The 13,890-nt window shown below is 47.1% G+C and overlaps 1 protein-coding gene across 1 annotated transcript in view; it reads left to right on the top strand.

Moving 5' to 3' along the window:
- NCBP3 (nuclear cap binding subunit 3) overlaps positions 1 to 13,890 on the top strand; it is a 228,117-nt gene that overhangs the window by 153,793 nt on the left and 60,434 nt on the right. Inside the window, exon 10 of the mRNA XM_069226975.1 lies at positions 9,163 to 9,454. Coding sequence (XP_069083076.1) covers positions 9,163 to 9,454 — 292 coding nt within the window. The remainder of the gene's footprint in view (positions 1 to 9,162; positions 9,455 to 13,890) is intronic.

The following is a 13,890-nucleotide window of genomic DNA, read 5'->3' as shown; positions in this document are numbered from 1 at the left end:
TCAAATCAAATCATTAACATTTATAAAGTGCGCTACTCACCCGTGCGGGTCTCAAGGCGCTAGGGGAAAGAGGGTTTACTGCTGCTCGAAAAGCCAGGTTTTTAGGAGTCTCCGGAAAGCGGAGTGGTCCTGGGTGGTCCTGAGGCTGGTGGGGAGGGAGTTCCAGGTCTTGGCCGCCAGGAAGGAGAAAGATCTCCCACCCGCCGTGGAGCAGCGGATGCAAGGGACGGAAGCGAGTGCGAGGCCAGAGGAACGGAGGAGGCGGGTGGGGACGTAGAAGCTGAGGCGTCGGTTGAGGTATTCCGGTCCCTTGTTGTGGAGGGCTTTGTGTGCGTGGGTGAGAAGTCGAAAGGTGATCATTTTGCAGACTGGGAGCCAATGCAGGTGTCTCAGGTGTGCGGAGATGTGGCTGTTGCGGGGTACGTCGAGGATGAGGCGGGCCGAGGCGTTTTGAATGCGTTGCAGGCGATTTTGGAGTTTGGCTGTGGTCCCAGCGTAGAGGGTGTTGCCGTAGTCCAGGCGGCTCGTGACGAGGGCGTGGGTCACGGTTTTTCTAGTGTCGGCGGGGATCCAGCGGAAGATCTTGCGGAGCATGCGGAAGCAGGCAGAGGACACGGCGTTGACTTGCTTGGTCATGGTGAGAAGAGGGTCCAAGATGAAGCCGAGGTTGCGGGCGTGGTCTGTGGGGGACGGTGCGGTGCTGAGGGCCGTGGGCCACCAGGAGTCGTCCCAGGCGGACGGGGTGTTGCCGAGGATGAGGACTTCCGTTTTTTCAGAGTTCAGCTTTAGGTGGCTGAGCCTCATCCAATCTGCAACGTCCTTCATACCCTCTCGTAGGTTGGTCTTGGCGCTGGCGGGGTCCTTGGTGAGGGAGAGTATAAGTTGGGTGTCGTCGGCGTAGGAGGTGATGATGTCGTGCTTGCGTACGATGTTGGCGAGGGGGCTCATGTAGACATTGAAGAGTGTCGGGCTGAGTGATGAGCCTTGAGGTACGCTGCAGATGATCTCGGTGGGTACTGAGCGAAATGGAGGGAGGTAAACTCTTTGGGAACGGTTTGAGAGGAAGGAGGCGATCCAGTCCAGGGCCTGGCCTTGGATCCCAGTGGAGTGGAGGCGGGTGATTAGGGTGCGGTGACAGACTGTGTCGAAGGCAGCCGAGAGGTCGAGGAGAATGAGGGCGACTGTTTCACCGTTGTCCATCAGGGTTCTGATGTCGTCTGTGACTGAGATGAGGGCGGTTTCCGTGCTGTGGTTGGTTCGGAATCCGGTTTGTGAAGGGTCGAGCAGGTTGTTGTTTTCCAGGAAGGTGGTCAGCTGTTTGTTGACGGTCTTCTCTATTACCTTGGCTGGGAAAGGCAGGAGAGAGATGGGGCGGAAGTTTTTCAGGTCGCTCAGGTCAGCCGTAGGTTTCTTTAGTAGGGCGTTGACTTCGGCGTGTTTCCAGCATTCGGGGAAGGTAGCAGAAGAAAAAGAAGAGTTGATGACGGCCTGGAGGTGCGGGCGATGATGTCGTCGGCTTTGTTAAAGATGAAGTGAGGGCAGGGGTCCGAAGGGGCGCCGGAGTGGGTAGAGTTCATGGTGGATTTGGTTTCTTCAGTGTTGATGTGGGTCCAGTTGTTGAGGGTGATGGCCGGGGGTGCGGGTTCGGTGGTGTTTGGTTGGGTCTGGTGTCCGAAGCTGTCGTGGAGGTCGCTGATCTTGCGATGGAAGAAGGTGGCGAGGGATTCGCACAAATCCTGTGAGGGCGTGACGGCGTTGGCGTTGGGGTTGGAGAACTCCTTGACGATGCTGAAGAGTTCTCTGCTGTTGTGGCTGTTTTTGTCCAGTCTGTCGGTGAAAAAGTTCCTTTTAGCAGCGCGGATCAGGTGGTGGTGTTCGCGGGTAGCGTTCTTGAGGGCGGTCATGTTGTCAGCGGTGTGGTCCTTGCGCCAGGCCTTCTCGAGGGCGCGACAAGTTTTCTTTGATTCTTTGAGGGTGTCAGAGAACCAGAGAGTTTTTTTGGTGTTGGTCTGTCGATGCTTGCGTTTGAGGGGAGCAAGGTTGTCTGCGCAGTTGGAGATCCAGTTTGTGAGGCTGAGGGCTGCGTCGTTGGGGTCGGTGGTGAGGGTGGGTTGGTTGGCGGCGAATGCGGAGAAGAGTTGCTCTTCGGGGATCTTGTTCCACTGTCGACGAGGGATGGGTTGAGTGCGGAGGTGGCGGGTCTCGCGTCGGAATGTGAAGTGGACACAGCTGTGGTCGGTCCAGTGTAGAGCGGAGGTGTGGCTGAAGAAGATGTGTTTGCTGGCGGAGAAGATAGGGTCGAGCGTGTGTCCGGCGATGTGGGTGGCGGTGTTCACCAGTTGTTTGAGGCCGAGGTTGGCGAGGTTGTCGAGCAGGGTGGTGGTGTTGGGGTCGTTGTTTTGTTCCAGATGAAAGTTGAGGTCGCCTAGGAGGATGTAGTCCGGTGAGGCGAGGGCGTGCGGGGAGATGAAGTCGGCGATGGCGTCGCTGAAAGGGGCGCGCGGTCCGGGAGGACGGTAGAAGAGGGATCCTCTGAGGGTGGTCCTCGGGTCGGTGCGAATCTGAAAATGCAGGTGTTCAGCGGCGAGAGGGGTGTCTTCGGTGGAGGTGGTGACGCTGATGGAGTCTTTGAAGACGATGGCGAAACCTCCTCCTACTTGGTTGGTGCGGTCTTTTCTGGAGATCTTGTAGCCTTCGGGGATGGCGGTGGCGATGTCTGGAGCAGAGGAGGCGTTCATCCAGGTCTCTGTGATGAAGGCGACGTCCAGGGCTGTGGAGTCCAGGAGGTCCCAGAGTTCAGCGGCGTGCTTGAGGACGGAACGAGCGTTGACCAGGATGCACTTGAGGTGGTTGATGGCGCGTGGGCTTGTGGTCGTGGTAGTTGTGTGGTGGAAGATGCGTTTGCAGGAGTTGCAGGCGAAGGGTCCATGGGTGCGTTTGGGGTGAGCTTGGAAGCAGGTGTTGGAGCGTCCTGGGTTGACGGCGTGGAGGGTGGTGGGGTCGTAGCGGATCAGTGGGGCTTGGGAGAGCTGGGGACCAGGGGTCGTGGCGCTGGGCGCGGGCCAGGCGCGGACAGGCGCAGACGGGCTTGCCTCTGGCGCGCCTCCGTCGCGCCAGCGGCTGCCATATGAGGTAGGAGGGGGGAGGGGTCAGCTGGGGGCGAATGGGAGCTGGGGGGCGGGGGCGTGCAGGAGCTCGCGGCGGGAAAGCGCTAGGTAGGGGGGACAGGTAGAGTGAGAAGAGCTGTGGGAGGGGGGTTTAAGGGTGGAGGGGGGTGAGTGTTAGGAGGTTTAGGAGATTAGGGAGAAAGATAGGAGTAGGGTTGTGAAGATAGGGGAGGGGGGGGTTGTAGAGGTGGGTGAGGGTGAGAGGTAGAGTGAGAGGATAGGAAGATAGGTAATAGAGGGGGTGGCGGGAAGGGGGGAAGAGATAGAGAAAATAGATAGAGAAAATAGATATATAGAGAAATCGATAGATAGAGAAATAGATAGATAGAGAGATAGGTAGATAGGAGGAGGTGGAGAGTGAGGGAGTTAGATAGTGGGATAGAGAGATAGAGAGATAGGTAGATAGGAGGAGTGAGGGAGGTAGATAGCGAACAGGTTAGATAGGGGTGATAGAGAGGGGGAGGCGAGTGAGGGAGGGGGATGGAGCAGGAGGGCAGGCGCGGGGAGAAGAAGACGGAGGAGGCAGAAGAGCCGAAGGCAGAAGATAGAAGATAGAAGACAGAAGAGCAGAAGACCGGAAGAACAGAAGAAAAGAAGACCGGAAGAACAGAAGAGCAGTAGACCAGAAGAACACAGAAGAACACAGAAGAACACAGAGGAAGATACAGAAAACGAAGAACAGAAGGCAGAAGACCACAGAAGAAGATGAGGAAGAAGAGAGGCGACAGGAGAGGCTGAGAAGCACACAGAAGAAGAGAGAAGATGGGGAAAAGAAGAGTACAGAAGAAGATTACAGACGAGGAGCAAGGAGGAAGAACAGAGAAGAAGAAAAGAAGAAAAGAAGCAGGAGCAGGAGAGATGGTGAGTAGCGCGGGGCAGAGCGAGGGGCTGGGAGGTGGGGGGTACTTACTGTGAGGTGGGTCTCAGGAACTCAGGAACCTGGAGGAGCTGGAGGAGCTGCAGCGGCAGGGGGAGCGACCTACCCTTGGGTCCAAGGGTCGCTACCACTGTCGCGCAGCGGCCGCCATATGAGGTAGGAGGGGGGGGAGGGGTCAGCTGGGGGCGAATGGGAGCTGGGGGGTGGGGGCGTGCAGGAGGTCGCGGCGGGAAAGCGCAAGGGAGGGGGGGGACAGGTAGAGTGGGAAGAGCTGGTGTAGGGGGGTGAGTGTTAGGAGGTTTAGGAGATTAGGGAGAAAGATAGGAGTAGGGTTGTGAAGATAGGGGAGGGGGGGTTGTAGAGGTGGGTGAGGGTGAGAGGTAGAGTGAGAGGATAGGAAGATAGGTAATAGAGGGGGTGGCGGGAAGGGGGGAGAGATAGAGAAAATAGATAGAGAAAATAGATAGGTAGAGAAATCGATAGATAGATAGGAGGAGGTGGAGAGTGAGGGAGTTAGATAGTGGGATAGAGAGATAGAGAGATAGGTAGATAGGAGGAGTGAGGGAGGTAGATAGCGAACGGGTTTGATAGGGGTGATAGAGAGGGGGAGGCGAGTGAGGGAGGGGGATGAGGCAGGAGCAGGAGGGCAGGCGCGGGGAGAAGAAGACGGAGGAGGCAGAAGAGCCGAAGGCAGAAGATAGAAGACAGAAGAGCAGAAGACCAGAAGAACAGAAGAACAGAAGACCGGAAGAACAGAAGAAAAGAAGACCGGAAGAACAGAAGAGCAGGAGACCAGAAGAACACAGAGGAAGATACAGAAAACGAAGAACAGAAGGCAGAAGACCACAGAAGAAGATGAGGAAGAAGAGAGGCGACAGGAGAGGCTGAGAAGCACGCAGAAGAAGAAAGAAGACGGGGAAAAGAAGAGTACAGAAGAAGATTACAGACGAGGAGCGAGGAGGAAGAACAGAGAAGAAAAGAAGCAGGAGCAGGAGAGAGGGTGAGTTGCGCGGGGCAGAGCGAGGGGCTGGGAGGTGGGGGGTACTTACTGTGAGGTGGGTCTCAGGAACTCAGGAACCTGGAGGAGCTGGAGGAGCTGCAGCGGCAGGGGGGAGCGACCTACCCTTGTATTATTCATGAATATCACCAGTGTGAGGTGCTGATTGTAATGATATCCTCTCACAATTCTCTGTAAGAAAACTTCATTTAAGTTGAAAGGTATATTGCCATAACACATCATCAGGAGGTGTGGAACAGTTCTTTTCCCCCTCCAACTTATTGTTGCTAGCCAGTTGTTTGGTGTCTTTATTGACACTGTCAAATGGTTCTACATCACCATTACGTGCAGGATGATACAGCGAGGTCGTTGTATGGGTGGTACCGTTCTTGCACAAAAAGGACTTGTAAATTTCTGAAGTAAACTGTTGACCATTGTCACTAAGTATACAGGGAGTGCAGAATTATTAGGCAAATGAGTATTTTGACCCCATCATCCTCTTTATGCATGTTGTCTTACTCCAAGCTGTATAGGCTCGAAAGCCTACTACCAATTAAGCATATTAGGTGATGTGCATCTCTGTAATGAGAAGGGGTGTGGTCTAATGACATCAACACCCTATATCAGGTGTGCATAATTATTAGGCAACTTCCTTTCCTTTGGCAAAATGGGTCAAAAGAAGGACTTGACAGGCTCAGAAAAGTCAAAAATAGTGAGATATCTTGCAGAGGGATGCAGCACTCTTAAAATTGCAAAGCTTCTGAAGCGTGATCATCGAACAATCAAGCGTTTCATTCAAAATAGTCAACAGGGTCGCAAGAAGCGTGTGGAAAAACCAAGGCGCAAAATAACTGCCCATGAACTGAGAAAAGTCAAGCGTGCAGCTGCCACGATGCCACTTGCCACCAGTTTGGCCATATTTCAGAGCTGCAACATCACTGGAGTGCCCAAAAGCACAAGGTGTGCAATACTCAGAGACATGGCCAAGGTAAGAAAGGCTGAAAGACGACCACCACTGAACAAGACACACAAGCTGAAACATCAAGACTGGGCCAAGAAATATCTCAAGACTGATTTTTCTAAGGTTTTATGGACTGATGAAATGAGAGTGAGTCTTGATGGGCCAGATGGATGGGCCCGTGGCTGGATTGGTAAAGGGCAGAGAGCTCCAGTCCGACTCAGACGCCAGCAAGGTGGAGGTGGAGTACTGGTTTGGGCTGGTATCATCAAAGATGAGCTTGTGGGGCCTTTTCGGGTTGAGGATGGAGTCAAGCTCAACTCCCAGTCCTACTGCCAGTTCCTGGAAGACACCTTCTTCAAGCAGTGGTACAGGAAGAAGTCTGCATCCTTCAAGAAAAACATGATTTTCATGCAGAACAATGCTCCATCACACGCGTCCAAGTACTCCACAGCGTGGCTGGCAAGAAAGGGTATAAAAGAAGGAAATCTAATGACATGGCCTCCTTGTTCACCTGATCTGAACCCCATTGAGACCCTGTGGTCCATCATCAAATGTGAGATTTACAAGGAGGGAAAACAGTACACCTCTCTGAACAGTGTCTGGGAGGCTGTGGTTGCTGCTGCACGCAATGTTGATGGTGTACAGATCAAAACACTGACAGAATCCATGGATGGCAGGCTTTTGAGTGTCCTTGCAAAGAAAGGTGGCTATATTGGTCACTGATTTGTTTTTGAATGTCAGAAATGTATATTTGTGAATGTTGAGATGTTATATTGGTTTCACTGGTAATGATAAATAATTGAAATGGGTATATATTTTTTTTTGTTAAGTTGCCTAATAATTATGCACAGTGATAGTCACCTGCACACACAGATATCCCCCTAACATAGCTAAAACTAAAAACAAACTAAAAACTACTTCCAAAAATATTCAGTTTTGATATTAATGAGTTTTTGGGTTCATTGAGAACATGGTTGTTGTTCAATAATAAAATTAATCCTCAAAAATACAACTTGCCTAATAATTCTGCACTCCCTGTATATTTAGTCAAACCCTCCTTTAAAAACACCTGATCTAGGTATCAGACGATGTTACTAGAATCTGTCTTCTGTACAGTTTCGATTCCAGGCCACTTCTTACTACAACAATCAAATACATTTGCTCATCGTTTTCACAGATAGGACCTGTGACTTCCATTCTTATTCTTTCCCATGGCATCTTTGGGCTACTGAAGGCATATAAGCATGATTTGAATGTGGAGTGAGATTTATTTGAACTCTTGCATTGAATGCAATTTCTCACGTTCCTTTCTATTTCCAGGTAGAACCCTGGCCACCAATACAAATTCTTCATTCTGCATATAGTTTTTCCTGTACCTAAATGCCCTTCATAACAAATTTCCAACAACTTTCGTCTCCGATTTTCTGGAGGAATGACCTTGCCATTCCTCATAATCAACCCACCTTCAAAGAATAATCCTGGCCTTAATTCCCAGTATGTTAATAAGACTTTCTTCAAATGTTTTTCTGACTAACCCTCAGAAATCGTATTGCCTAATTCTGCAAGCATTTCGGTCATTCTCTTGCACATCTGCCCACTCCTCACCAGTAATACCAGGAATGTCATCAGTAATCTTTACAATACAAAGCTCACCCCAGTCATTCCTACTAGCGTCTCCTAACGGTTATGACATAGAAGACAAAAAATCTGCAACATTATTTTTCGCACCAGGCATATACTGCACTACATAATGTAGTGTAATAACTTAACAGACATACAAGGAAGATGCAGTGATGCAACATATAACTATAAACCTTTAATGATTACAGCCCTAGTGACTGGTTTGTGATCAGAATGTAAGGTGACTTTTTTCCCAGATGTATTGTCTGAAGTGTTCAAAATCCCAGTCACAAGCTTGTGCCTCTCTATCAATGCCAGAATATTTTTCTTCCGTCTAAGTTGGCAGAAGAGAAGCAAATGCGGTGGTACCCAAGACATCTGTCCGAGATAAACCCACACCAATAACTTTGACGCTAGCATCTGTAGTAACCATACTAAGTAATGCAGGACCAAAGCCTTGCAGCATTAGCGGATTGCAAATGTCGGACTTTAGGAAAGGTTCCTAACATTTACTAGACCATTCTAATCTGATTTTTAGTTTAACTGATTGTCTTATCCCAAACGTTTTAGAAGAAAAGTCTGTTACAAATTTAGAGTAGAATTCTGACCAATCTAAAAATGCCAGTGCTTCGTCCTTATTCTTTGGTGTGGGCACTTCTCTGATTGCTTTGTTTTAGGTTTGATACCACCCTTGCGAAGTAATGGACTAAGTATGTGAATTGGTTCCTAGCAAACCTATACTTGCTGAATTCTGCTGCCAAACCACCATCTTCTATAATTCTTAGTACCTGAGTACGTTTGTGTCCATGTTCTTCTGTAGTTCTTTCGATAACTAGGATATCATCTTGGTAAAATATAAAATCTTTAAATAATTTGTGCGTCAGTATTAGAAACATGCCCGCTGCAGATGCCAACCCAAAAGGTGCTCTGATAAAACAACCAAAAGGGGTCACAAATTCGGTGAGACTCTGACTGTCCGAATGTAAAGGAACCTGATGATGAGCAGCTGTCAAATCATTTGTGATAAACCATTTAATACCCTTAGGAAGGGACAGCATTTCACTAATCTGCATGCGCACTTCAGTCTGTCTGTGCCCAAGTGCATCTTGGTGTTGTAGTGCTGCAAATAGATGCCTCCATGTGTGTTTGTTAATAATGCATCCCAGACATATTTCACAACAATATACTGCAATACAACAAAGAGCATATTCACTTCAAACAAGGCAGCCTTCTTGGCTTTGTCAACGCTTGTATAATAAGTTGAGAAATAGTAGTTAAATTCTAGAAGCACTGTTAAAGCCTGAGTAAAAGACGGCATTGCAGTTGCGTGCAAGACCTGTCAAGGTTCATTGAGCATGTTTGCATGCTATTAATTGACATCTGTGGTTCTGTGCATGTCTCTGATTTAGACTATATACCCAAAGGGCTGCCTGAAATTACTTGCTTTGACCGATTGTCGCCTCCAGTGCAAGAGTTTGGACAAACCTTTGGTTCAACATGATTAAAATTATGTACTTGTTTTACTATTCTATTGAGTTAGGCTTGGTAAAGGTACCCGAGGAGCCAATAGAAGAGGAGGAGGAGGATGATGATGATGACGACGAGGATATGGACGAAGACGATAGAGTTGTAGTGGAGTACCACGATGAACTGCAAGCGTTCAAGCAGTCTCGCGAGCACAGCCGGGCACGACGGTCAAGCACAAGCACTTCTGACTCAGACGAAATGGATTATGATCTTGAACTGAAAATGATTTCCACCCCATCTCCAAAAAAGAGCATGAAAATGACCATGTATGCCGATGAAGTGGAATCTCAGCTGAAAACAATCAGGTAAAAATACCTTCATAAGCTGCTGTTGCATGTAGTCCTCCCAAATGTACTTGGTCACAATGTTCTGGGTAATTCCCTTCCAGGGCTGTCAGTTAATGTTAAATCCTTCCTCATCATCCAGATGTTAAATTAAGGTTATGCCATGTTTTGGGAAGAGGGAACTTTTTGTTTGTTTTAGGACTGTTGATGTGTCACTGGTTACAGATGTATTTATTTGGTATTGCAGCTTAATACTACAAGCAAAGTGCCGCGCGGTCTGTCTGGTTATTGCCACAGTTCAGAGTGCCACATATTTCAGTCACTGGCTCCCTTATTAACAGTTGCTTCCTGTCGTGTTTTTGTTAAATACACCGGACTCTAGCACCTCACCACTGTCACCCAATGAGATCTTGGAACAGAAGGTTATAGTCTCTTTTTTGAGACCTTAATGATGAATAAATAAGACATGCTGATAACATAGACTAGACTACTGTATGTGAGGATTAGAGCACTTTATTCAATGTTTTTGATCAGTGGGCACAGCATGTTTGGCTACCTACTAAATTATGTCAAGAAATGTATTAAGCTTCCACTTACCTGGTTGTGACAGCAGAGTCTGGGGTGGGATTTAGAAAATATGGCCACCTTGCTATATATAGCAGGCCCTCTTTCTGTTGTGAATTTTGTTTTATTTTAGGGAGAATCAGGTTGATTGATTGATGACAGTCTTCCAGGCATGCCTTCACTGTTTAAGGAGCCCTGCTCTTCAACAGGCCAGCAACTCTCCTTTAAAAAGATGGTGTAACTTTAGGTGGTTTTTAGGGCTTCAGTGCTTCTTTCTGTCCTCCTCACTGCCAAGTTCCTCGGCGTGACCTACACCACCAGCATCTTTTGCTATTTGGAGTTTTTCTTCCTTTAGTTCATGAAACGCTTTGTTTTGATATTTCTTTTTGTTTGTGAGGAGTTGCCTTTTGTAGACCTCTACTCTTCCCACATCCACAATTTGTCCGTATTACACAGAGTTCTCTGGGGGATCTGTGTATTCGCTCCTGGGATGGTGTAAAAAAAAAAAACATTCACATTTATGTAAAGTAGTTTGTTTGTGATTTTTAAGTCCTAAATGCTGGGCCACCTTGTGAGACCCCAGTGGTATAAAACTCCCGTCATGGAATTATATAGTACACATAAAGACGACTTGCTGCTCTTCACATTTTTGCCTTTGTAATCCAGTAACCATCATGAATATCACGAGTTTGAGATGCTTTTCCCTTGTCCTCCTGTTTGCTTAGAGACCACATTTGTGAAACCACCGTAGGATGCTCCCAGGTCTTCAGCTGAAACTATCAAAAGAGGATAGGACAACCAAGCTGGTGTTACCTTCTGGCACAGCAAGTCTACAAGCGTATAGAAGTAGAAAGAAGGCAGTTTAGGTGGCACCCTTTATTGCAACAGGATGAATGACTACCTATTTCTGAGATCAGTTGTTTTCTGGCCAGATAGATTATGCCTCTGAAAATCATCTGGAGAGTTTTACTGTTATAGGAAACCCCTGAGTGGTAGGAGAGTTACAGAATGTTTCTCACAAAGAAGATGGCAACTGAGTGGAGACTTCATGACAGCGTGACTCTCCCTCCCCCATGTCCTCCAGTTTGTAGGTATAAAATGTCTTGATGTGTCACAGTTGGTAATTAAGATCTTCAGAGGGTTCAGAGAGCTTTCGTGAAAAAGTTTTTGTATGTTAGAGAATATGGTTACATCAAATACAGACCTGTTATTGTGAGTGGTTACCAATGCCATATGGTGTCTGAGTGTATTCCGCATAAGTATTCCGTATAAGTTCTCTTTAGTAATAAAACAATTACATTTATATTTTTCTTAAGTACTGTAAGTCTTTATCAGGATCTTCTTAATTTTTTTATCATATGTGAAATGAGAGCTTTCTATTCTTAAACATTCAATCTCCAAATCAAAAGGCAATGGGCCACACCAAAGGCGCATTGTAGCAAGTTTAATTGCTGTTGCACGCATACAGAGGGATGTGATGTATTTCGACCCAGAAAGGTCTTGATAAAGAGAAGCACTTCTCAAATCTAAACCTACCTTTCTTTTTGAGAATTCTAGAATATGTTCAAAGAAAAATCTATTTGCTTCCACAGCACGAGACTCCCTAAATTATCATTTTGACTCATTTAAGTAGAGCACATTTCTTGTAAGGGGAAGTCTGTTTGACGTTTTCCATCACTGAACCCTCACAAGCCAACCAAGTGCCGAACATTGCCAAAACCATTCAGGCGCTGCTCACCCGTTCAGAAGGGGACGTCTGCCATTCTCTAGGAAGTGCATTTGTTAACTTGACTAACAGCACTAGAAGGGCATTTGTTAACTTGACTAACAGCACTAGAAGGGCATTTGTTAACTTGACTAACAGCACTAGAAGGGCATTTGTTAACTTGACTAACAGCACTAGAAGGGCATTTGTTAACTTGACTAACAGCACTAGAAGTGCATTTTTGACCCTGGGTGTTTTGTTAGTAGGCAGACATCGCAGTTACAGCCATTTGCTATTTGTTTCAACATTTCACCTAAAGAACATAGTTCAGTTTTTGTATAGGGCCTAAAACATCTTGAGGTTATTTCAAAGTGCTATTGGCGTTGTAAGAGGGCGACGAGGCTGAGAGTTGTCATCCATGATTTAGATGCCTTTTTTCTCAAGATGGGGGAAAGCAGAGTCAAGTGTGGCCAGCTGCTTGGAATAAGGATCCCACCTTCTCGTTGATGTTCCAAACACTACGGGGGGAATGAAGGGAGGACAATGCTTACTTTGAACTTGTGGTTTGCCGGTGGGGCCGCCTGCACTTAATTTCCTCAACAGACTTTGAGTAAGGGCCTGATTTAGGTCTTGGCGGAGGGAATACTCCATCACAAATGTGGTGGATATCCTGTCTGCCTTGTTACGATGACCATAGGATAGCATGGCATCGTGATAAGAAAGACGGGATATCCATCATGTTTGTGACAGAGTATTCCTCTCTACCAAGCCCTAAATCAAGCTCTAGGAGCGAGAGAGAAAAACAAATGGGATCCACAGAAGTACTCTTTGAATGGATGCAATTGTCCTACTTTATAGAATTTTCAAACTTTAGCAGTAGTGGGCTTGAAAAGCTGCAAGAGTCCTAGGAATCCAGGCATACTACTAGTAATCAGACACCCAAAAGGTTAAGGGATGAATGCTTGCAAAGAGTCTAACCACTGGCAGGCAAAAGGGATAGGATTCCAAAGCATCTTTTTGTCATGTACTGTGCCACTCTAAGCAGAGGATCTGGTTTAGCGGTTAGCAGATGGAATGAAGGAAGGCAGGGTGGTGGAGGAATGTATGTCAGCCACCCCGCCTTTACTCCACCAGCCAGGCTTAGAGATATCCACTGATTCAGCTAACATCTCTCTGCGTAGACAGGAACGGCTGTCCTGGTGATTCCTGTCAAGGTGGGAAAAGTTTGACAGATGGCTCTGTCAAATATGAGGTCTGGCTGTCAAAATTTTCAAAAGGTGAACTCCCAAAGCTGGAGTTTGTTTTTGAAAAAAAATAACAAAAAAATAATGGCCTCTGCATCATGGAAGATTTCTTCCATGGTATGAGGGTCATTTTTTTTTTCCAATTCTCCATCACCACCTGGACATACCTGGCAGTAACAAACAGTAAAAAAGAAAACAAGCATTAGTAAATGCATTAGGTTCCGACTACGTGGTTAATATTTTTTTATTGTAAGATTTAGCTTGGTGAGCAGTTGTGCAATATAAGTTACTGAAGATCCATAAAAGTGTTATGACTTGTTTTTGAGAAAGCAATATATTGTGCAGTAAGTAGTGATAATATAAGGCGGGGAGATTAGGTAAATGGCCGAGGACAAAGAAAAAGAAAATATGCAGCAGCCAAGCACGTTTGATATGTGTGCCATTGAAACTTTAAAGATAATAAATACAATCAAATATCAAGGAACGGAGCAGGCCCTGAAACAGACTTGCAAACGAACAATCTTCTGTGCCTGCAGAAAAGTACGAAATGCAATACAATTCACTCTAAAGTACTCCTGCAAACTGCAGTAACCCCCAGGGCATCAGAATTTCAAAGCAAGAGCTGGCAAAACAATCTTTCTTTATACTTCCTGATACTTACTTAACTTCTTAAAACCCAGAGCAGGGAACATGTGGCCCCTGGCTGGCTGGCAGGCACAGGCTGAGGTGCTTTGCACTTACTGTCCTGTAAACACTTTTCTTCAGCAGTGTTGTGTTATTTAGAAAAAGTGAATAATGTCCTCACGCGATTGTGTATTAAAACAGCGTGACATACCCTCCCGTCTTTCTGAGTGCAAGTGGGCGGTGGCAGCGGCAGTTGTGAAGCAGCCTGCTTCAGGCGCTGGTGGGGTCTGGACAGAGGCTATACCCAGCGGTCGGGATCA

Source organism: Pleurodeles waltl, chromosome 3_2, assembly GCF_031143425.1.
Source record: "Pleurodeles waltl isolate 20211129_DDA chromosome 3_2, aPleWal1.hap1.20221129, whole genome shotgun sequence".
NCBI lineage: Eukaryota > Metazoa > Chordata > Amphibia > Caudata > Salamandridae > Pleurodeles > Pleurodeles waltl.
Note: the sequence above shows the minus strand (reverse complement) of the source record. Positions and strands in the feature narration are given on the sequence as shown.